The sequence below is a fragment of the Aplysia californica genome, unplaced genomic scaffold (assembly GCF_000002075.1).
Source record: "Aplysia californica isolate F4 #8 unplaced genomic scaffold, AplCal3.0 scaffold00624, whole genome shotgun sequence".
In the NCBI taxonomy this organism is placed as follows: domain Eukaryota; kingdom Metazoa; phylum Mollusca; class Gastropoda; order Aplysiida; family Aplysiidae; genus Aplysia; species Aplysia californica.
The window spans coordinates 302,189-326,985 of record NW_004797894.1 but is presented as its reverse complement, the minus strand read 5'-3'; the positions used below and the strand labels follow the sequence as shown (position 1 = coordinate 326,985).

General features: G+C 40.1%; 1 protein-coding gene across 3 annotated transcripts in view; it reads right to left on the bottom strand.

Annotated features, from left to right (window-relative positions):
* Nucleotides 1-23,571, bottom strand: part of LOC101846379 (membrane-bound transcription factor site-1 protease) — a 107,219-nt gene extending 83,648 nt beyond the window's left edge. The window contains exons 1-17 of one of the 3 annotated variants that reach the window (XM_005107720.3): nt 23,220-23,571; nt 18,281-19,275; nt 17,201-17,352; nt 16,442-16,550; nt 14,709-14,800; nt 12,650-12,715; nt 11,568-11,616; nt 10,439-10,555; nt 9,563-9,672; nt 7,570-7,686; nt 7,004-7,071; nt 6,604-6,706; nt 6,028-6,104; nt 4,505-4,579; nt 2,029-2,193; nt 843-939; nt 261-308 (exon numbers count right to left, since the gene is read on the bottom strand). In XM_005107720.3, coding sequence (XP_005107777.1) covers nt 261-308; nt 843-939; nt 2,029-2,193; nt 4,505-4,579; nt 6,028-6,104; nt 6,604-6,706; nt 7,004-7,071; nt 7,570-7,686; nt 9,563-9,672; nt 10,439-10,555; nt 11,568-11,616; nt 12,650-12,715; nt 14,709-14,800; nt 16,442-16,550; nt 17,201-17,352; nt 18,281-18,995 — 2,160 coding nt within the window. In that variant the 5' untranslated portion in view covers nt 18,996-19,275; nt 23,220-23,571. The remainder of the gene's footprint in view (nt 1-260; nt 309-842; nt 940-2,028; nt 2,194-4,504; nt 4,580-6,027; nt 6,105-6,603; nt 6,707-7,003; nt 7,072-7,569; nt 7,687-9,562; nt 9,673-10,438; nt 10,556-11,567; nt 11,617-12,649; nt 12,716-14,708; nt 14,801-16,441; nt 16,551-17,200; nt 17,353-18,280; nt 19,276-23,219) is intronic. The other 2 variants (XM_005107719.3, XM_005107718.3) reach the window with 2 other exon arrangements.
* Nucleotides 23,572-24,797: the final 1,226 nt, after the last annotated feature.

Sequence of the window (24,797 nt, the reverse complement as noted above, 5' to 3'; positions counted from 1 at the left end):
TACACAGGATCTATCCTTTCTCGACTTTTTCCTGACCCATCACAAAATTCCCGACTTTTTACTAATTTCCCAACCTGGCGGGGACCCTGTTTCTTTCATCAAAAGCAAGACAAATGAAAAAAATGACCAGCGCCTGATTTCACCGCTTTGTAGGAGAAGCACATCAAGACCAAAGAGGTTACGCAGAGCTGGGAAAAGGCAAGACAGACGGACAGAAACAAAAAAAATTTCCAGTATCTCTTATCAATGTAAGTTCTTACCTTGTCGATAATTTTCCCGGTGACCCCCATTCCATTCAGTATGGTGACCTGAAAGAAAAGACAGAATAGCCGTGAAAAAAAAACAAACGTAGAATCAAATAAACGAAACCAGCCCAAGGCAGTGATAAACAAAACATGTGTCATGTGTATGATTCAACGCCATTGTCCTTATCACTACCTATCCATAAGTTGTTGAACTTTGATTCAGTAAGTGGCACTTGCAAAACAGTTAGGTCATAGTGGTTTCCCTTTGGTAATGTCCAACTTCTTTCAGCATAGATTCATTATCCAAGTGGCAGAGCTTACATAATAGCATCTGTCTGCAAAAAGATTAATCGTTTACCAGTTTCCAACCCATCCCTGCCCCCCCAAAAAACGTGATAGTGGTGAGAGCCTGATCCAGGACCTGACAATTATAAGAAAAGTTTCTCAACTATTTCACCAAGCTGACACTCATCATCCCCATCTCATCCCCCCCCCCCCTCCTTTCCCCAAACCCCATACCCGCCCCCACCCCCCACTCTCTACCCACACACCCACCTGCCCTATGCCTCAATAAAGTGAAAATAACACAAGACTTACATTTACAATGACTGGCATCCCACCGTAGTAAATGGGTTGAGTGCAGTAGGGCCACATGTACGGAGACTCGAGCAGGTCAATGTAGTTTGGACTGGCACTGAAGACGAAAAAAATCAAAACGGTTGACGGTTGAAGATACATGGGTATTCTTCAGGGTCCCCACCAAATCCTGGAAATTTTTTTCAGAGCATCACGGCCCGGCGGGGGGGGGGGGGGGGGGGTTAAATTTCATAAGAGTTTTACGGCACTTGCAACACAATAAGGTCATATAAGTGCCTAAGATTAGATGTGTTACAATAGAGTAACATACACAAAAAAGGAGGAGAGATCAGGACAATAGATGTTTGACAGGAAAGAAGGAGCAAACCACACCAGAGCACCCGCCAACCACACACAAACTCTGGTTTAATAGCAGCAATTTACACATAAAAAAGTAACTATTTACATTTTGGAGTTAAGACAAAGTGGTCTTCATAAAATCGAGAAATCTGTTGGGATCAACGATGGAGAACAAATTCTGGAATTAAATTAGTGCATTTACAATCTGGACACTCTATAAGGATGTACCTGATCGTGAAGTCAGTACTACATCTGACGCAAGACAGTTTTTTTTCTCTCCTTGCAAGAGGCATCTATGTGTCAGGAAGGCATGTACAATACGTAATTTTGTGAAAATGATTGAAACAATTCTGAGGCATCGTGGTGAAACCAGGCGTTCATCCAAATAATATAATCGAAGAAACAGGCATTTTTCCACCAGTCTGGCCATTTTTATCGAATTTTTGTTTTTTGGCTCAACTCCTTTTATGTCGACATAGAAACACATTGCCATGAGAAGTTTACAGAAAAATGTAGATTAGAATACAAAATATGTAATTTTTCAGTTTTCAGAGACTCCCAAGCTATAAAAGTTCCCAAACTTTGGCGGCCATTTTCTCTTTAATTTTAACACTCAAACCACTAGACCCCACCTCTTTCGATCGCAAATATCTCGACTTCTATTCAACACAGATGAGTATTTGTTTCACTAAAAGCAAGGCAAATGAACAAGCGTTCAGATGATACCAATCACTTGCAAATGCAAAAAAATTGACGGGCACCAGATTTCACTGTGCCGTGACACAATTTTAAATACATCTCCTGTGGCGAGACCCGAAAGTTTTGGTGGACTCAACCCGTTCCTCACCTGGCCTGTGGCGTGTAGTTCCTGAGAGCACGTAGAGCCTGAGGGAGGTCCAGCCTGCCGTAACCCTGCTCAAACATGTTGACGTCTGGCAGCCGTCGGGCGGTGGACATCAGAGCTTGCTTCATGCTTGCCGGGTTGATCATATGCTTTTTGTCCAGCACAGCGCTTAAGATAGAAAGCATACGGCAGTCAGTTTGATGGAGCGAAAAGAAAAAAGAAGAAACAAGTATATTTGTCCATTTCAGAAATTTGTTTTACAAAACAGGCTTAACCGTTTCGCACTTACAGCGCCCGCGCCGGTGACTCCCGCTCATTCCTATAGCGCCCGCCACGGGGGTGTTTGTTTCGTTGCCGCGGGAGGCTTCTACTTTTACTATCATCAGAAGTTTAACTTAGCTATCTTTATAGAGGAAGAATTCCGGTTTACTATGGTGTTTTTCTTGTTTCGCTAGCACAGAGTCACTTTTTGAGCTGGAACAAAAGTTGGAGGAGATTTTAGTTGTAAACCCGCCATCATGTCTCTAGGATGCATGGACGCAAAGCTGCCCGATATGAGTACGGCAAAAACAAAATAAAAACACCCAAAGAAAAGTCTTTTAGGTGCTTTCAAGTTTCCACCAGAGGCTTCAATCTCTGTGAATGTGTTATATTTCTTTTGTGTGGATTACCTCTTTGTCAGTGGCAGAAACTTTGTGAGTTGAAGAAATGTAGTCTAGTATACGAGGTCTAGATCTAGATCTAGACTCGGAATCCAAGACACGCATCTCAGAAAGACCTCTCATATCATTTCACACTCTTCTATTCCACTTATAATTTTGTACTAGTAATTTAGCTCATTCATTTTCCTTTCAGAAAATACTATTTTCATAATTTTTGGTTGTGTTTGTGATTTTATACAATTTTTTTTTGTAAGGTACCCCTTCAATTTTCGTGGAGTTGTTGCCCTTGTCTTAAGGATGGGGGGCCACAGCTGGCCAAGCCTGCTAAGTGCGAAAGGGTTAAAGATCATTCGAAAGCAAGTTAATTATACAAAGTAAACGAGGTTTTTAAAAATTTAGGCAAGCATTCACATCTAAATGAAACAAAACTTCAATCCAGCTTCACAGATCATTTGGAAAAAGAGCAATATCAACAAGTAAGGAAAGGCATTATTAGGAAAAAGATGGGTAATTGTCCAAAACTTGGCAAGCCAACAGAATTATTACTGTTGGAGCCCAGCCTAAATAGAAAAAATTCACAGTCCAATCAGGGAAAATCAATTCAAATTTTCCGTCCACGTGGTTTTATGCACCCCACATAATTTAGCAAATTTTGATCATTTTTTGCATAATTTCTGATTTCCTTTGTTAAAATTAACAGAATCGCATAATTTCACATTTTTGGGCTCAGTTTGCATAATTTCATAATTTTTTTGGCATAAAACCACGGGGACAGTCAAATAACAACCAGAGGAACAAAAAGAAACACAACACTGTTCCCTCAAAAGAGTACAAATCTTAACATCTTGATCAAGAAGTTGCATCACATACATAAATCATTATGGTTATAATATTATCTTATTTGGAGTCTTTCCTTAATCTTTTCATTACAGGTGTCAGAATGTAGCTGGCAGGGTCTTGGCTATTTTTTTTTTAACAAGAGAAGTAATCAAACCCAAGGTGTCAGGTTTTTAAAAGTCTTTTGTTTTTTGAGTCTTATTAACTCTTTAAGCCCTGAGTTTTTTCTACCCTTTCCTGGAGTTTTTTTCTACAGTCACCAAAACCAAGTGCATTATGTCTCATTATATACCCAAAACCTTGCCTCCAACTTCTAAATAGCAGAAATAAAGGCATAGTCATTACTAAAAAACTTGTTGGTTTGGGAATGGTTCCAAAAAACAAGCAAAAACTAGCACCAAATAAAACGAAACAGTCGTTGCTAGTACTGGACGCTCCCAGCGTCTGATGGGGAACAGGGTTATTACCGCCAGACGCTCCCAGTCCCAGTGTCTGATAGGGTTCAAAGAGTTAAGTGTTGGACCTAACATTATTCTCCACAGAGCATCACTTCCTTTTCACCTATGGCAAAGCTAATTTAAGAACTAGCCTGGATCGATATCAACATTTGAGACCTAAGACCTCACAATGAGTGACCTTCTCTTCCACTGAGCGAAAACCCTCCAAAGAACACTGATCCAGAAACAGATTCAAACTTCCGACACAAGCACTGTCATGTGTGTTCCAGTGTCTGACCAAAGTGGGAAAAGAAATCTACTACGCACTCATGTGCATAGCTCTCTTAGCTGTAAAAATGTGTATTGGACATGTAATACGTGCATTTATAGCAATGCCAGTCCCAAACTATGACCTGACCCCCACACAATCACCTAGCACCATATGTTACTATGTAGCAATACTAAGATGTGATTATCCGCGTAAGGGGATAAAATTCACGTCCTTGCTTATGTGGAGCTGCAAACATTGAGGAATGAACTCACCTGATAAGCAAAGTGACTGCTCCAGCAACTACAGGAGATGCTACACTCGTGCCAGAAAGTGACCGGCAACTTGACCTGAAACAAGAATAAGACTTATAACATTAACACAAGCAATACTAAACTACCAGAAAAGAGAAAAGAGAAGGACCCTAAGACACTAACTACTAGTACTCCATTCTCCCCTCATTAACATTAAGACTACATAATCAACTACAAACAGAGGCACCTATTAGACTGGTGTTAAAAAATTAAATTTTTTTTATAGTCAAGGGTTTTACGGCGCTCGCAACTGCATAAGGTCGTATGAGCGCCAAGGGATGGGTGTCAACAGAGAAGTCTTTACAGGGAATCAGACTTAGACTGCTCACCTCTCTAGCTTCAACAGCACAAGGTCTGCTTCGACTATCAAGGCACCCCAAAATAGCAGGTCACAAGAGAGTGACAAACATAAGTAGAGGAAAATTATAATAGTAAGGATCAGGAAAGAAAAAGCAGCAGTTCCCTGTTGTAGATCAGGCACAGTTATGAGCGTGACATGAGTCAGCCCATTTACAATTCTACTATGCTTGAACGAGAAATGTCCCCCCTTTGGGAAGGGCCTTAAGACACTACAGTCAGTAGCACTGCCTCGGGGTGTGTGTTAAGAATGAATAAAGAAAAGCATACTAAATAACAAGTGGGCCTGTTCAGCCACAGCAAGCGCTGCTCTCGAGAAATCTCCTACGCCGCAGATCTATAGTCTCCTGAGACTGAAGGATGCCACACCATACTAACACAGTAGCGGTCATTTAGTGCAGGGAAAAAGGTCAAACAGACAGAGAAACTATAGAGGGGAAAGAAAAGCAGTAGGAACTACCAATGGTGCCCTCCAACCACCTGCCACAGAACCTGGGTGACATTCTCATTGTTTTATTGTTTTAGTAAGTGTTTTACGGCACTTGCAACATAATAAGGTCATATAAGTGCCGAAGATTTTCGTGTTACAAGGGAGTAACAAACACAAAAAAGAAGGAGGGGAGAAAAAGACGATAGATGTTTGATATGAAAGAAGAAGCAAACCACACCAGAGCACCTGCCAACCACCCACCGACATTCTCATCATTCAAGGTTTTGAATACATGTCATCAAAGATATCAGACTTGAGATATTCAATAATATCTGCATATTTACATAGTAATTGCAGTAAATCAGCACAAAAAACTTCATATTTTGATGGGAAAAGACAAGCAAAATACTGACACAAAAAGGAAATAAGAGAAGCAGATGACACCTCAGTTTTAGTTTTAGTAAGTGTTTTACGGCACTTGCAACACAATAAGGTCATATAAGCGCCGAAAACTAGAGGTATTACAAGAGAGTAACATACACAAAAAAGGAGGATGAGAGATAAGGACGATAGATGTTTGATAGGAAAGAAGGAGCACACCACACCAGAGCACCCGCCAACCGTCGATGTGCACACTCAGAAAAGATTAAGACAAAGACAAAGTACATAGGAATAATATCAGGCTGAAAGCACTTACTTCAAAGCAGATCCTCGCACGGCTGATCCATAGGTCACAATGTCTGGCTTCATGCGGCCATATCCAGCAGGAAGTTCCTGTTCATGATGGAATGAACCAGAACAAATTAGTGTGTGTGTCTAAACCCGAATTACTCAACAGTAAAGGAGTCCCACTCTGCCTCTCCCTGCAGACTCACTTCAACTTACTCAAAAACTCTTTTCTAACTTTACCTCTTCAAAATACGTCACCATCCTTTCACTATCACATAACTTCTGTTCTACCAATATGTAGTGTTTTTTTAGTTTAGTTTTAGTAAGAGCTTTACGCCACTTGAACCACAATAAGGAGGTCATTATAAGTGCCGAAGATTAGAGGTGTTACAAGAGAGTAACAAACACAAAAAAGATGGGGAGATAAAGACGAAAGATATTTGATAGGAAAGTAGAAGCAAACCACACCAGAGCACCCGCCAACCACCCACATGTAGTGTTTTACAAGACTTCAAAAGCTAAGAAATTCCTTCATTTTACACAGTTTTATAACCAAAAATTCACTCTGGACCTGGAAAGTAAGTAGAGGTCAACGTATACCCACCCATGTGGTCATCCCTCTGGAGGAGAAGCGAGCAATCTGGTGCTCAAAGTTGATGCCTCCCACTCCAATAACGTCCAGCTGGTCTGCTGGGTTATTTAGAGTGCTGGAAGAGAAAGTCAAAAGCCTTGCTTTATTTCACTAGATTTTACAAAACACCATTTTCCGATTTGTTTCTTTAGCTTTAAAACAAGGCTGCTTTTATGAACATATTTCCCATGAGGAACACGTACAAATTTAGTATTTTAATATTCCATTTATAAAATCGAACAAGACTCAAATAAAATATGCTTGTTACATAACATACATGGACTATTACTCTCTGACTTTGAAAATGATTTGAACAATAAAGAACAAGATTATAAACCACAAAAAGCAATGTTTGATAAATCAAATCACTTACCCATACAAAGGTCCATCATTGCCAATAGCAGACACCATAATAACCTTGTTGGCAGTAAGCTCCCAGACCTGATTCACATTAAGAAAATGAGTTAAAACACTACAGCAGTTTGACACGTTTATGAAATTTAATATCACAATCCTTGACAGAGTGCTACCAAGATCACGTTAAATATTTTTGTGAAAATATAGAACACAATGTAATGCCAAAAAGCTTGTTAACCTAACACTAAGAACATAGCACTCCATACAAATCTATATCAATGAGAAAAATATGTTTTAAAAAACCCTGTAAGAAAATGTGCTCTAAATTTTAACTGAATGTTTTTTAAAAAAAGGCAGTAGCCCAAAAAATCTACTGATAATATAGCAGAACATCACACTAAGCATATTTAAAATAACAAACAAAATCTCCGATCACCATCTGGAAAATAATCCAAAGCAGGTTGAAAGAAGAAGAACCCCTTTCCCCCAAAAAGGGAAGGCAATTATTTGAGAAGAGGTTTAAAAGTACAATAAACAAGTCATAAGAGGATAACACAGTGCGTAAAATTTTTCAAGGCACACCTTGTCTACGAAAGGATGATCCATGAAATCAGGGCCTCCAATGCTCAAGTTGAGGACATCGATCTTCTTGAGAATAGCATAGTTGAAGGCATCTAGGAACCAGGATGTATAGGACACCTGAGAAAGACCAAGAAACATGGTATCAAAACAAAACTGTATTCAGCATAATCAAAACATTACATGGTGATACCTGTTCTTTTGAGGGTGCGGTGGCGGAGCGGTTAGTGCATTCGTCTCTGAAGCGGAAAGTCCAGATTCGAGCCCCGGTTCGGACACAGATTTTTTTCGCCCCCTCCTGCCAACCCAGCAGTAATGGGTACCTGACTTCGAGTTGGGGAAGTAAAGGCGGAGTGGAAGGAAACTGGCCACCCTACCACAATACGCTGAAAGCCCAGGAAGTTGTCTCAATAACAAGGCAATCCTCAATGTCCGGATCAGATGCAGGAACAACTTCACTTTTTTACCTGTTCTTTCAGTGCGACTTAAGACATAGCAAGAAGCTAACTCAATCAAAAGTACTACCCAAATCAGAACAATGTTACAAAATCATACAAAGCAAATTCAAGGAATACAATTTCTTAAAGAACAGTTAGAAATCAAATTACTACATTTCGTACCACCCACAGGGATTTTCCATGTTTGCACTTCATCCCTTGCTGCCCACTCAGGTTTAAGAACAACAGGGCATTTTTCTGCTTGTTTTGAGTCAAAGAGGAGTACACAACATGATAATTTTTTTCTTTTCTTTTTTTTTTGGTAAGTGTTTTACAGCGCTCGCAACTGCATAAGGTCATATGACAAATTAAACTTCTTCAATTGATAGGAAATTTTGAATTTTGCCCGGGTGGTGGCCGAAGCCTACTCTTATCGATTTTAGACCACCAAGGGATCTTTAACGTGTGCAACTTGCATACGGGCATTCCGAGATTTTTCGCCCTTGTCCGAGAAGGCTAGGTGTAGATCTTTCCTACCAGAAGATCAGGGGTGTGGCTGAAAGACAGCAATAAGAAGGAGCCAAGGAGTAGCAGTAGAAAGGTTGCAGAAAGAGTCAGGAGTCCAGATGATGGAGCAAAGGAGGTGAGGGGGTGGGGGCAGAAAGGGGAGACGAAAGCAGATGACAGAACATTGCTAGAGAGCAGAGAGCGAAGAAAACTTTTCAGTCGCAACCCGGATTCGAACCCGGGACCTTTGAATGAGAGGCTAACGCCTTAACCTCTAGGCCACGAGAGCCCCCTGACCTGATAATCATTATCTAGACTTGTCAATAAGCAGGACAAAAAGAAACATCAGATGATTTGTAAATAAATAGCATCAACTAGTCGCGCTTCTCAAACTACCATTTTTCTCTCAAACCATTATGGACAAAAGTACAGGCCACGATGATTCTGTTCTGATTCTGTTACATCAGCAGAAACCGCAGAATTCCTTTGTTATACTGATCATTTTTTACATTACTTAGAGTCAAAGCCCTGGATATTAACATAATTTCCACACACTTCTCTCACTCAGATACCACCACAATCACCACGCTGTGCTGGCATTCAGTCGAAGAAAACTCATGAGGTGAACAGACAGTAGATCTTCAGAGGAAGAACCCCCTTCAAGCAAGTGTTTCGGCCTGAACTACCTGACACTCTAGGAGGGCCGTACCACATCCAAGTGCTCTCCTTCTATATGATCGCTTTTAAGGACAAGCGGGCTAACCCAGATTCCAGGAGTTTCCAGAAATCTTGACATACACCAAAAGTGAGCATTGCCCTACCTATAGGAGAAGTTTCATTTCATTGGTGCGTATATTTGTTTCGTTATAGAGAAAACTCTCCTTGTATTTTAAAGAAACTGAACAAGGGGCAAAAACTTTACCTTCGATTTCCACAAAAGTAAATTTTTCGGGATAGCCCACTTGTGCTTAAAAGCGACCATATTACAATGTACAAAACAAAGCACCTAGCAGTTCTCCCATTATGATGTACACTTCTAGAAAAAAGCTTACCTGATTGTTGGTGAACACCCTGAAGACAAAAATGTCTGCATCTGGAGCAAATCCCAGGCATTCCTTGTGGCTTGCAATGACTCCAGCTACAAAAGTCCCATGGCCAAGGCCTGTCCAGAAGGTTGAAAGTAAAGACAAGTCAGCACAACAATGGTCACATTTCACCAGAAGGACGCAATTTGGACAAAAACAACATAGATACAGAAGTAAAAAGAGCTTTAGTTTTAGTAGACGTTTTACGGTGCTCTCAACTGCATAAGGCCGTATGAGCACCAGAAGATTACAGGTGTTCCAAGAGAGTAACAAACATAAAAAAGAAGAAGGGGAGATAATGACAATAGATGTTTGATAGGAAAGAAGAACCAAACCCCATCAGAGCACCTACCAACCATCCACGTAAAAGGAGCATCCCACAGTACAAAGTCTACTTCAACTATTAAGGCACCCCGGAAATAGCGGGTCACAAGAGTGTGACAAACATACAAAAGAAGTAGAGGGAAAATGACGATAGTAAGGATTAGGAAAGATAAAGCAGCACTTCCCTGTTGAAGTTCAGGCACAGTTATGAGCACGACATTGATGAATCATCCCATTTATGATTACAATTTTACTGTCCATAAGAACATGGTTAATGTCCCCCCTTTGGGAATGGCCCTAAAGACACTTCAGTCAGTAGCATTGCCTCGGGGGGTGGTGTATCCATGAAAAAGGATTTCACTCAAATTTTTAATTACTGCAAAAAGCAACATCATAAGGCTTCATATTTACTTTTCTCATAACCTACTTTCTCACATTCCCAAGATCAAATATAAATTTATGAACATGAATGAACATGATCAGTTTAACAATGTCTTGGTTACAGTTCCCTGAGATTACCGTCATCAAGTGTTTTCTCGTTTGTCCAGTTTGTTCTGTCCTTCAGTCTGCCCCTTTTAAAATGGGGATGGTCAGTGGCCAGCCCAGTGTCAAAAATAGCCACTTTCACTCCGGCACCTGAAATTAATGGACAAATGTCATTTTAGTTCACAAGAGTATAATTTCAAAATACAGTCATTATCACAAATATAAGGCTTTTCCCACAAATAAAACAAAGCATAGGATTTTTTTATCGTTTCTGTCTTGCAATAAAAACAAAATTAGAAGAAAAAACATTTTGTTCCATATTGGTTCCAATTATAATCAAACTTTGTAAGGCATTTTCCAAGCACAGTTGAAATTGTCTCAGACAGCCACTCACTATCAAGGGGGACAGTGTCTTTGTAATACAGTGAAACCTGCCCTGACGGCCACCTCTATAAGACGGCCACCTGTACAAACGGCCACTTTCCATTCCCCCCCCCCCCTTGCGTTTTTTCTATATAACTTAACTGTGTAAAACAGGCACCTTTCCAACGCGGCCGCGGCCACCTTATTTTAACACGCAACCCCTATCACACTAAGCAATAACACCAGTCTTAGACGGCCACCAAAGTGACTCCATTACGTCCCGAGTGTTTGTTTTACCATAGCACTCAGTCCTCCTTGTCTGACACATTTGGTTTTATTGTCACCCTCGCACAAAAGCAGCAACAAAAGAAAGAAAAAGAAGAAAAAAACTCAGCGAAAACAACAACGATGCGGCTATCTTCGGTTGGGACCTCAGAAAGGAATGGTTTGTTTTCTTCATCTTGATCAGTCCTGCCTAAGACGGCCACCTGTCTTATATGGTCAGTTTTCTCCTTGACAATGGGTGGCCGTCTTACACAGGTTCGACTGTTTATCTTAAAAAACACAAGGGGGGAAAACGGTAAGTAGTTGTTTGAACAAGCGACGGTCTCAAGTAGACAGGTGGCGGTTAGAGCAGATTTGACTATAGTAACAACATGTATCAGATCAGATCAGAAGTAAGCTATGACAGAATACTGGACAAAAAAAGAAGGTGCAAACAAAACCGATGCACCCCCCCCCCCCCCCCCCCAATCCACCCCCTACAATGGATACAAAAGGCAAAAATTCTTTGTGTTACCTGTGTAACCCAATCCCCACAGCATTTCCGCTTGGAGAGCGCTGACAATCTGAAAGACAAAAGAGATTGCCAGGTTTCAATAAGCCAACACATGTTTTAGTTTTAGTAAGTGTTTTACGGCACTTGCAACACGGTCATATAAGTGCCGAATATTAGAGGTGTTACAAGAGAGTAACAAACACAAAAAAGAATGAGGGAGATAAAGACGATAGACGTTTGATAGGAAAGAAGAAGCAAAACTTTGATGTAAAATAGTTAGAACAAACAGAAGCCAACATTAGGCACACAAGATGTAATAGTTCACCCTTTCCCTATCCACATCAGATAGACTTCACTGGACCAGCACGGTAAACACTGCTTATTTAGTTTTAGTAAGAGTTTTACGGCACTTGCAACACAATAAGGTCATACAAGTGCCGAAGATTATAAGATAAGATCAGATAATACTCTATTATCCCAGAGAGAAATTTTTCTTGGTTGTACAGAACCATAAAAACGCATGCAGGTATACATAAAAAATTCAAATTATATATTACTCTCATTGAAATTCAATATAAAAAGAGAAGAAACAAGAGAGTAACAAACATAAAAAAGAAGGATGAGAGATCAGGACGATAGTTGTTTGATAGGAAAGAAGGAGCAAACCTCACCAGAGCACCCGCCAACCACCCACGTAAACACTGCTTACCACACAATTTACTTCCAATCACAAATAGGCAAACAAAACATTCAGACAAAAAATAAATAAATTGGGATTCTGATGATGGAAGGGTGAAACATTTAGCAGCGGTCTATTCCAATTCAATACAAATATTCAATTTTCAGGAGTTCGTCAACACATCTGGATCAAATAAATCCTACAAAAAGCTGTCAGCGTAGTTTTATTAAGAGTCTTACGGCTTTTGCAACACAATAAGGTCATATAAGTGCCAAGGACTGGAAGCGTTACAAGAGAGTAACAAACACAAAAAAGAAGGAGGGGAAGTAGAGAAGATAGATTTTTTTAGAGAAAAGAAGGAGCAAACCACACCAGAGCACCCTCCAACCACCCACAAAAGCTGTCAACACAAGCTCAACAATACCTGCTTGGGCACAGCTCTGAGCAGCTTCCTGGACTTGTACTTGGGGGGAGACAACCACATGGCAGGCTAAAAAGAAAAAGCAGAAAAAAATCACATGACGTACCGCTATTCTCAGAGCAATTTTATCAAGAGGAGTGTACTACTACTTTCACAAGTCCCCCCATATACTTTAAGATTCTCTGTTTTCATTAGCAAAAACATTCATAAGTCGACCATTTGTGAGTCATTGGGGTGAAATCAGGCATTCGTCAAAATCATGAAATCCAAAAAATCGGCATTTTTCTAACAGTTTTTTGACATTTGTTTCGAATTTTTGTTTTTTGGCTCAACACCTTGTGTGCCCATTCAAAAACACTTCTATGTGTGGATTTTATGGAAAAACGTTCGTTAAAGACACCAAAAATATATATTTGCAGTTTCCAAAAACACTTAAGCGACCCCATCTCCTTCAATCGCATATATCCACTTCTATTCGAGAAAAATTGATATTTTAAAAAATCGAAAGCAAGACACAATGAATAACCTGTAAGACGATACCAATAACTCCATATATGCCAAAAAACTGATGAGCACCTGATTCCACTGCGTCCTGACACATTTGCTCTGACCAAACTTTAGAGAAGTTCGTAGAAAAAGCACTTTACAAGACAAAACCATTGCATATTTCACTTTCTAGTTTTAGTAAGTGTTTTACGGCACTTGCAACACAATAAAGTCATATAAGTGCCGAAGATTAGACGAGTTACAAGAGAGTAACAAACACAAAAAAGAAGGAGGGGAGATAGAGACGATTGATTTTTTTATAGGAAAGAAGGAGCAAACCACACCAGAGCACCCGCCAACCACCCACTATTGCATATTGCAAGGTTTAAAAAATGACAAGTTCAGGGGAACAGGCCACTGAAGTAGTCACAACAAACTAGACCAACACAGAGAGACACACACAAAAGTTGAAGGATGAACATGAATATAATCTTAATTTTCTCCTGTCAACCATATTTCTTCTTGGTTTGAAGACCTTTACACAGAATTAGTGAATTATTCTCTGAAAATTTCATCAATGAAAACACTTTTTCCAATTCACAAAACATATAAGACAAAACTACCCATGCAAGTTCAGCCCTAAAGACTTTCTCCATATAAGAAACACATGATTCCCTTCATCCCTGGGTCACCAGGACAAAAATGTGTACAAGGCTGCAGGGCAGCAGAAGGTGTATTATAGAGACGGTAAAAAGGAAACAATTCATCTCTCAAGATACAGAACAAAAAGACACACGTTCAAACAAAACATGGACAACACTACATATAGCCAAACAAAATAGAGATTGGGTTGTAGTTTACAGTGAGACAGCACAATAAGGGTCACAGTTTGTTTTAACTCTTCCAGCCCCAGCCATTTTTGTGCACTCCCTAACCCCAGTTCAAGCCAATGCCGCAGTATTTCAGAAAAAGAGGCATGCATTCTAAAAAGTGATGTAGTATCTATGTAATGAGGTTTAGAAAGCAACATATAACAATGTTTAAAGGTAAATGAACAAATATTATGAAAATTTAAGTTAAATTAGGTTTGCTAATTTCGAAAAATGCTCAAATTCTGTACCCCCTGAAACTGAGAATATATGCTCTTGGGACAGTGGGAGGTACAGGCGCTGCTGAAAATAAACGCACTGGGGGCTGGAAGGGTTAAGTTTTAGTAAGAGTTGTACAGCACTTTGCAACATATTTGGGTCATTTAAGTGCCGAGGATTAGGGGTGTTTTAAGAGAATAACAAACACAAAAAAAGGAGGAGAGATAATGATGACAGATATTTGATAGGACCTGAAAGAAGGAGCAAACCACACCAGAGCACCCGCCAACCACCTACATCACAGCTTTCTCAGTGAACACTGGTACAAGACACTGAGAAGAAGAAAGGTCCAGAAAAGGCAGATGACATGAGACATTAAACCAACCATCCACAAGACAAGACAGAGAAATGAAAGACAGAGAAAGAGAGAAATAATATGATACGACATAAGCAATCACTATCAAATTCGAGCAAAGAAAAAAACATACCATGGATAAGCTTTTTCTCCCTGCATTCCGGGCATTGAAGCTATCCATTTGTTCCTCCTTATCCGCCTCCGCCTCATTGTCGTCATCTGGTACTGCATAAACAGAAGAAAAAAAAACCCAATGTAAACATAATTCATTCTAGTAAATGGTGAGTTGCTCCCAACTTCTTGTTTAGTTTTTCAGTAAGAGTTTTACAGCACTTGTAACACAATAAGGTCATATAAGTGCCGAAGATTAGAGGTGTAACGAGGGAGTAACAAACATAAAAAAAGGAGGGGAGATTAAGACGATAGACGTTTGATAGGAAAGAAGGAGCAAACCCCACTAGAACAACCGCCAACCACCCACGCTCCCAACTTCTATAGCACAAACTGTGGGCAAACATTTATTTGTATACCGTTCAGGAATAATGAATAATGACAGACACAGACATTTAACTAAGCTGAGAGTTAATGAACATTCTTTTTACAGCACTTGCAACACAATAAGGTCATATAAGTGCCGAAGATTAGAGGTGTTACAAGAGAGTAACAAACACAAAAAAGAAGGACGAGTGATAAAGACAATAGAGGTTTCACAGGAAAAAGCACCTGCCAACCACCCACCTACAAAATTTTTAGATTGTGGAGGAGTACAAAACACTATCTGCCTATAGCATCATGTTCAGAATGGCAAACATCTGGTAAGCTCCAGGGGCTAGTCTCTTGTTCAAAAGCTTGCTCTAAATAAGGTAAACATTGAAAATCTGCAGCACAATACTCTCAGAAAGGGGAATAGCTTGTTGCACCACAGATAACCATGAATGATAAATGAGCTGGTAAATTTATACATTATCATTGGGACCATCAAAAAATAAAGAAAAGGGGCTTTTTTATTTTGCCAAGGAAGGGAATTTTGTGAAATGGTTTCCTTTGTGCAACAGAAAGGTCTTCAGCCGTACTTGGTTAAAATTACTATGTTCACTATCTATACTAGAAAAATTGAAATAAAATAAGACAAGACAGTTTGTTTTAGTAGAGGCATTACGGCGCTCGCAAACTGCATTAGGTCATATGAGCGCCAAGGGGTGGATGTCGACAGAGAAGTCCTTACAGGGAATCAGGCATACTCTGCTCACTTCTCTAGCTTCAGCAGCACAGAGTCTGCTTTGACTATCAAAGCACCCCGGAAATGGCGGTCCACAAGAGAGTGACAAGGATACAAAAAAAGTAGAGGAAAAAAATGACGATGGTAAGGATTAGGAAGGAAAAAGCAGCAGCTCCCTGTTGCAGTTCAGGCACAGTTATGAACATGACACTGATGAATCAGCCAATTTACAAGTACCGGTACAACTCTACTGTAGGAACATTCCCTTTAGGAATGGCCTAAAGACACTTGTCAGTAGCACTTATGAGACTGGCTAAATACAGTCTAAAGACACTTGTCAGTAGCACTGTCCGGGGGGGGGGGGGGGGGTGAAGACAAGACAAATATCTCTATCTTCAGCATTCAACATTCAAGGACAATGCAACTGAGAAATGTCTTCATGCAAGCAAAGAAACTGTTTCAACATAATATATTACTGCAGCTTAAGCAGACAAAACAAAGCATCATAAGGAGAGGTAACCCGTTGAAAGAAATGTTCAACATGAAGTGGTCAAGTCAACAAGACCAACTAGAACACCACACTTGATTTTGCCATCAAATTATGGTACAAAGGAACAGGACAGAGTAACATGAAAAACGAAGATTACCTTTGGTGTACTTCAAGGACCTTGTGACTTTTCGGTGTGGGGTGACTCTTTTAATCAAGGGATGATCTTCTAAAGCACTCACACCATTTTGGTCGGAATTTCCATGAAACTGAAATTAAGAAAGCACTACATAATACTAAGAGAGAAATATATATATATATATATATATATATATATATATATATATATGATGGAAGTACTTTTGAAAATTCCTTATTGGTTGTGAAAACCTAGAACTTGTGAAACTAAAATCAGTAACTTATGAGACTGGCTAAATACAGTCTCATTTAAAAACATTAATTACCCAGTGTGAAAACAGAGCCCAGGCCACCTACTGAGGTCAAGTGTCTTACACAATGAGAACTGTTGGACAATCGCCTTGCTGAGATCATATCTCCACAAAATTGCACCAACAGACAACCCAGATCCGTCCTGTCGAGCCTGCAAGGAGGAGGACGAGACTATGGACCATATGTTCCTGAGATGTCCCGCCAACTATCGAGCCAGAACTCGTCTGGCGGGATATTTCAGTAACCCACTTTCAGCACTTTTCAAGGACCCCCGAGCAAGTGTTGAGTTCCTGCGTGCTGTCGGCATCGCTGACCGTTTACAACGCCACAGCACCAAAAGAGAGAGAGAGTGTCTTACACTTACACCATTATAGAACTAAGTTCAACCCATTTAGCTCCATTACTTTTGACAGGTACCTGTAAAAGACTTTAAAATACAAAGTGCAGTCAAAAAAACATATGATCTCACCTGTACTACATCAAAGTCACTTGGATAAGAATTGGCTGGATTAATCCTGGGTAACACTTTCCATGAGGTAACTCCTGCCTCTTGTAAAGCAGCAGAAATGAAGCGTTTGCGAGCTAGCGCCTTGTAGTACCCATCAAAAGTGATAATGAATTCTGTAAAAATCAAAACACGATTCCATTGGCTTAAACACAAATATATAACAAAAAAAGCAGTACATTTTTGTGCTGAAAACCTTTTGTTTGTAGTAAAAGGATTTAATTAACCTCTACTGGCACATGAACAGAACATGGTAAATTAAGAGAAAGAAAACATTAAGAAATCAAAATAATAGACTTAACTGAATACATGATGTAAGTGTCATGACACAGAGGAATGAGGGGCTCGGTAAGTTTTGGGCACAGCGAGTCATTATATAATCCTACTACTTATTATTTGCCCTGCTTTTGATGAAAAAAAAATACCCATTTATCTTGAATAGAAGTCGAAATTAGCAATTGAACCAGATGGGGGTCGTTAGTTTCAGATGTAAAATTAGCAGGGAAAGGACTACCAAAGTTTACTGAATATGTCTTTTAAGCTTGAGTGACCTTGGAAATTGCAAATTTATTTTTTTGCGTGCCTTTAATCAACATTTTTCAGTAAAATCCACAACACAGAGTGTTTTTAAACATGTAACTAGTGTTGAGCCAAAAAACGTAAAATCAATCAAATTCACCCTACGGGTGGAAAAATGCCTGTTTCTTCAATTTCATTCTTTTAACAAGTGCCTACTTTTACCACAATGCCACAAATATGGTCTAGTACAGCTAATCCCAAGGCAAGGGCAACACATAGTACTGGCCAAGGTAATGGGAAGGGCAGAGCTGATTTTACAATAAGCACACAGAATCATAAACATTGAAACTACAAATTAATAGTAGGCAATTATAAATAATGGTCAAACAAATCATTTCCATACTGACAGAAAGAACCCTAAGAAACGCTTACCAATTTTTAATCTAATTCTATTATTTGATCTTCAAGAGACAATTTCATTCCCCTGATTTTGACAAATTTTATATATATAAAAAATGTTCTTACCATTGTCAACAACAGAACTTGTAAATTCCACATCAACTCGCTTGGTTAAACCTGCATGCGTGGTGTTGCAAATATTGTGGGTCGCACTCTCAGAATGAGGCGACTCTGTTGCCGACAAGTTTTGTGCCTTAGACTTCCCATCAAAGCTTGCCGACGTCTGATTAGCAGACAAGTCAGCTGGGCGAATACTTGAGTCACTACTGCTATTGCTATTAATTCTATTCGCATCAGTAGCACTAGTTTTTAGCCCCTTGGTGCTGTTCTTGTCCTGTGCCTCAAAATGGTCACCAGCAGGAACAACTTTCATATTAGCCACACTGTCCTTCAACAAAGACGCAGGGCTCGGGTGTGAATGACTTTGATTATGAGGTCTGAATTTCTTCACGTCAAATGTTCCGGAATTGTAACTCAGCGCCCTGCTCGCAGCAGTTGAGACAGCACTCACATTCACCACAGAACTACTGTTCTGTTGCTCCACTCCACTATTGTTGACCGTGTGAAAATGACTTGTGGCATGGGCAGAATACTTTAACACATCTCCTCCAAGGAAAGAAAGAGTGTCTTTGTCACTACTGTTTCCCTGTGACACACTCTCCTTGGGACCATGATGATGATGCTGCTGGACAGTGTCATCATGAAAGTGCTGACCATCACAGATGTGGGGGCCGGTCAGGGCAAGGAGACACCAAGTCACAGCAAGTGTTCTCATCAACATTTTGAAACCTGATATTATCACTTCCACCTGTTCTTTATGAGCGAGTCTCTCCAATATGAATCATATTTTAGCAAGTGTTCTCATCAACATTTTGAAACCTGATGATATTATCACTTCCACCTATTCTTTATGAGCAAGTCTCTCCAATATATGAATCACATTTTTGCCAATCACCATGCCCATGCTAGAAACGTCATCACGATGTCCTGGGGACAGTAGACATCAACACTTCACTTCATGTTTTATCTGATGATGTCACTGCGAAGATCTGATGATGTCACTGCGAAGAAAGAAATTGCATTAAGGTCAGTGATAGAAAAAGTTTCAAAAAGCAATGAGTGACAAAAACAGTCTTGTGAGCACAAGAAGCAGAAGAGAATTACTTTCGTTTTACAGATGGAAACCAGAAACTATCAATCATCAGGTTGTAATAATACCGACTTGTCACTCACAATATAAAGTAAAAAAGGCCCACAGTTTACAACCACTCCCTCTTTCAAACTTTCACTTTGTATCGCCTTCATTTTATATAGTTCTTCCTTTTGACTCCTTTGTAACTTGAGAAATAGAAAAACAGCATCCTGTTCCGCCTTGTTTCTTCAACACATCATCAGATTGCAACGATCTATCTCTAGGCTTCTATAGCATACTCTTTAAAAAAGCCAACTAAGAGTGCAGAGTGTCAGCATTATTTTCTGCTCTTTCAATGACAACTTGACTCACTATCAGTCACAAAGATAAGTCTAGATTAGATCTCTACCTATTATGAAATCTAAGTGGGTAAAATTTTACTTTTACATCAGCATGCAAATCACTGCTGAGGCGCTAAACCGCCACATTTTTAGCAGTACATGTATACAATATAGCCATTAAAAACATCCAATCAATCGTTAAGAAAATCTCTCACCTAATTGTACATCAAATTATGGATGAAATACACTGGGGATGCCCCTACCGCCACAAATTGTTAAAAACATGATGCGCAATATTACTATGTAATAAGGTCTATTGCAGTGGCGGTGGGTAGTGAAGGGCTCACGGGCTTGAGCCCCTCTTCCCATCCCCCAACTCTATCCCAAGGTAAATGAAAGTTTCTTAAATGACGAAATAAGCAGATGAAACCGTTATAATTGCACGCAATGAACACATTGATCAACTTGGCTGCTTCTTGTTCATTTATCCAATCACTGTTGTCACCACATATAATACAGACTATAGTAACCTAACAGCCAATCAAATGTCTTTAGGGCTCAGCAAAGTAGGAGCCTGTTCCTACGGGCCTTCCGTAATGAAACTCTTCATTTATAAAAAGGTTAAAGATTTGAAAAAAAAGAACACTGTACTGAGGGCTCACTCTCTCCTAGCCCTGACAAGACTATGGGGTGGAAGTTTACAACCCATTTTCCCCCAGAGACGCAGTTACCTATGCTATGGGCGTAGGAATAAAAGGAGGGGGTGGGTGGACAAGTGGTCCAAAATTAATAAACGGAGAGGTTGGATTTGGAAGGGGGGGGGGGGGGCATTCAACCTCATACCCCACTTATACACAAATCTGTTTTATTTCTCCTTCAGTTCAGTGAGAGAACAAGAGATCATTTATAATGAAATTTTAGTGATTTTAGTAGGTTACTGTGACAACTTTTCCCACTTAGGAACAAACCAGTTTCATTACAAAAATATTTAAACCAATGTACAAAAGTTTTTAAAATGTACCGAAAAATGAGGTAGTAGCCAACCATGTACCGGTGCTATCTCTAATAATGAGGGTAATTTTTGCCATTATATTACTTACAACAAAAAAAAGGTTTCATTCAGATATCTAGATTCTTTTTTTTTAATCGAGCCGAACTACGCCGGTCGCCATTTTGTTTTGCCCGGAAGTTCTTGCTACTCCTTCTGAAAACTGTCTATCTGTGTGGATTATCAAATTGACAAGCAAAAAAACAAAGAAAAAAATTTATGATTTTATAGCACAAAAGTATTTTACTAATTTGATCGTCTACAAGAATGCTAGGCTATTTCATTTTTCGAATCGAGCCAAACTACATCGGTCGCCATTTTGTTTTGCCCAGAAGTTCTTGCTATTCTTTCACTCTCTCTATCTCCTTCTCAACCCCCTTCCCCTCCCTCTCTCTCTCACTGCCCGCGGACAAAATTGCACGCTTTCAACACAAGAGCGCTGGAACGTTTGTTTACACTGGTACAACGGTGAAAGCACACCGGGTGAGAATAGCCAAAAAAGGTTCGTCTTGCGCCATTCTCATCCCAGGTGAGAATAGAGGGGTGGCCATTGAATTCACTACAAAAATATAAATCTAAGCCCTAGCCTATATTTCATTTCAGGGGGGGCTTGCAAAAATAAAAATTTTAAAAAACCCACAATCTTCACATTTTACATGGCAATTTATCAGTATCAGTTTCCAAATGGCTGCCAATGAAACAGGAAGGCAATCTCCAAAGAGCGCCCAACATTCAATAGGCCTAGCCTAAATCTAGATTTAGATCTAGATCTAGATCTATCTAGATCTAGTAGGATCTATCTAATTCTAAATTAAGATCTAGAATCTACAGTACACTGACAGTGTGAAAGTAATAGATTAAAGGCCTATCTATAGCTATAGGTTATAATTCATTCATTTGGAAACAGGTAGGCAAGACTACACATTGTAGGCCTACACCACATGCCTTTAGTTTGATTACTAATTTAATAGGCAGATAATTAATATATTAGACTAAGTAAGTGTAGATCTAGTGAGCTATAAAGATAAGGGCTGTAAATTGTACTTTACCGGACTACCCGTCTCGGCCCGTGATTACTACGCACGCCTAGCCTAACTGCGCACTCATAGTTCTCTACGTGCGGACAATTTTAAGGTAGTGGGCTAGAGTTGGGTCAGGCTTGCAAAATTAGCGTCCGCGAGTAACGAACTACTCACTGGCAGTACCCGCCAACGAGTGGACGGGTAATGAGCCGTCCGCTTGTGAAGAGTAGTTCGCCACTCGCAACTCGCTACATCGGACAGAGACAACAGTTCGTTTAGCGAGCGAGCAGACGGGCGGACCGAGAGACTCCATGCATTCGAGCGGGCAGACGGACGGACGGGGAGCGACTCCTTCCATTGCATACTACTTACAACCCATCTCTCGCCCTCTATTGCACTGTGCTGGACCAGGAGTATGCCTAGCCAAGTAAAGTCCCGAGCAAATACGAATGAAAGTGGCTATTCTCACCCGCCCGGAAGTTCTCGCAAGATCAACTCCTCCCCTCTTCTCTCTCTCTCTGTCTCTTTCTGAATACACTGTCTATCGGTGTGGACGATCAAATTGACCAAAACAAAGTTAAAAAATGATGTTAAAACACAAAAGTAAATTAATTTGGTTGTCTACAAAGATGCTACGGCTATTTAACTTTTCGAATCGAGCCGAACTACGCGGGTCGCCATTTTGTTTTGCCCGGAAATTCTCGCGCTACTCCCCTCTCTCTTTCTCTCTCTCTCTCCACTGCCCACAGACAAAATTGTACGCTTTTAGTAGGCTACAGTTGTAATGGAACGTTTGTTCACGGCACAGAATTCTACAATTTTTCTGTTATCACAGTGTAGAATTCTGTGGTTTAGGGTGACGCAAAATTTGGTGAACGCGCACCGGGTGAGAATAGCCACAAGACTCGCCTGCACTATTCTCACTCCAGGTGAGAATAGAGGTGGCCAATACGAATAGTGGACCACGTAATAATTAGATTGACCAATTAGCCTCAAGGAGTCAGGGTCGTGGGTCAAAGGGCACGGTGGCATGGTCGTGATGACTGAAAAACCCAGTAAGAGACGTCAGTCGGTTGCTAGCAGTCGAACTTTATTCGAAGGTTTTAGTTTTAGGATGAGGACGTAGAAAACTGAGTAAGACGAGAGTGAGAAGGGGAGCTTGGAAGGGAAGAACAGCGGGCCACTAGACTTTCTAGATTTCTAGATCTAGATCTACAATCTACGATCTAGATCTAGATTCTAGATCTTGATTCTAGATTCTAGATTGTAGTAGGCCTAGATCTACTTAGATACTGTCAGTAGTCAGTAGTCACACAGATTTTAATTTTAAGTAATTTTGTAGAGTCAAGTGTGGTCGTGTAGGCTAAACTGTCTGTAATCTAATATGTATCAATGGTATACTGGAGTTGGAGTGTAGAAAACCATGTGAAAATATGAAAGAAAAAAACCCGGGGCAATTTACTGATCCCATGAAGAATAACAAACCAAACACACGGTTCATTGTACGCCAAAGACAAAGTATCCGTCCATTTTGTTTTGATCGGATTTGCTATACCCCAGATTTTTCTTCTTACTTTTTTTTCCTTTGGACATGGAATGCAGAAAGTAGGCCTAATTTAATTTTCTAGAAATTCGAAGCCTGCTTTGATCAACTTAACTTTGATTCAGTATTTTTTTCTGGTTATAACATTTCAAATAATTTTGTGAGTGCTGGTTAGTTAAGCAAGGTAGATATCTCTAGGCTTAATATACATAGCGGAAAACTCCGTTCAAAACTTGTATAGAACCCCTAAACCGGCACACTCTGTCACTTCAGCAGAAGCACCAGATAGATAGCCTAGCAGAGCGGCGGATCTAGGCTCATAATTCATACTGCTCATCGCAGTGCGCGCGTCCCCTCAACATACACCCACCGCCCCCCATGCATGAAATAAATACTAATCTATAGCTGTTGGTGGGTGTACTTAATCATGAACACCACAAGCATAAAGTTCAATATAAGCCTAATATAACTTGATTTTAAAAAACAGACCTCTGCAACTCATGCCACCGTCTTAATTTGCCCCGCTTCATTCTTACTCTTTCCATCCCCCTCTTCAGTCTAATTTTTTTCCAGCCCGAGGTCTACTTCCCCTGGTTTCCATCATGTCCCTCAGGCCCTCGTAGGCATACTCTCTTTCCATTGCCACCTTTCCCCTAACATATTCTCTTTATTTCCCCCCCCTTTTTTCTGCTCCCGTCATATCCAACTCATCTGCCTTCTTTTATTACCGACCTACCCACGACGCGCCATATTCCAGTCTTAAATTCTTCCTATGCATCATTACCATCTCTCCTATTAATCCTCTTTCCCTAATTTCTCTGATCCTTTCTCTTCAACCTACCATTATGATTGTTTTAACTTTTCCCTACTACTCCTCCCCCGAGTAACCTTTACCTACACGTACAAAGCGCGCGCCTATTGAGCAGGTTATTCAAGGACTTACAACAAATCTCCTTGAGGTTATTATAATTCGTTCATTTGGAAGCAGGTAGGCAAGACTACACATTGTAGGCCTACAATGTATACATCTATTCGCATGCCTTAAGTGATTACATTAGAATTACAACAAAGCTTTAGACCAGTAATTATTCGGCGTTAGATTTGCCGGCTGTCTGTAGTGTGTTTATTGTTTAATTATTTGCTAGCTCTAGTTTTCTTCTGGCTTGTTTAAATTCTTTTTAAAAAGTTAAACTAGTTTGTCTGCCTTAAAGGTTATTTGTAAGTAGTTGTTTCTATTTTGTTTTGTTTATTTGTTATGTTTGTAACAGTGGGGATTATATGGGCACCTTTCTGGGATGTGGGGGCGTCTTTTAATTAAGTCATACCTCTCGCACGACCCGCTTTTCTCTTTCTGAAAATGATGAAATCTTAGAGAGCTCAGAGATGTTTTTCCCTGGGATCAATTTTCTAGAGGACCCGACCAGAGACTGTATTTACGGTCTTTTGACCCGACCTTGTTGTTGTGGCTCCTTGTTAGAATTTTTATATATACATGTA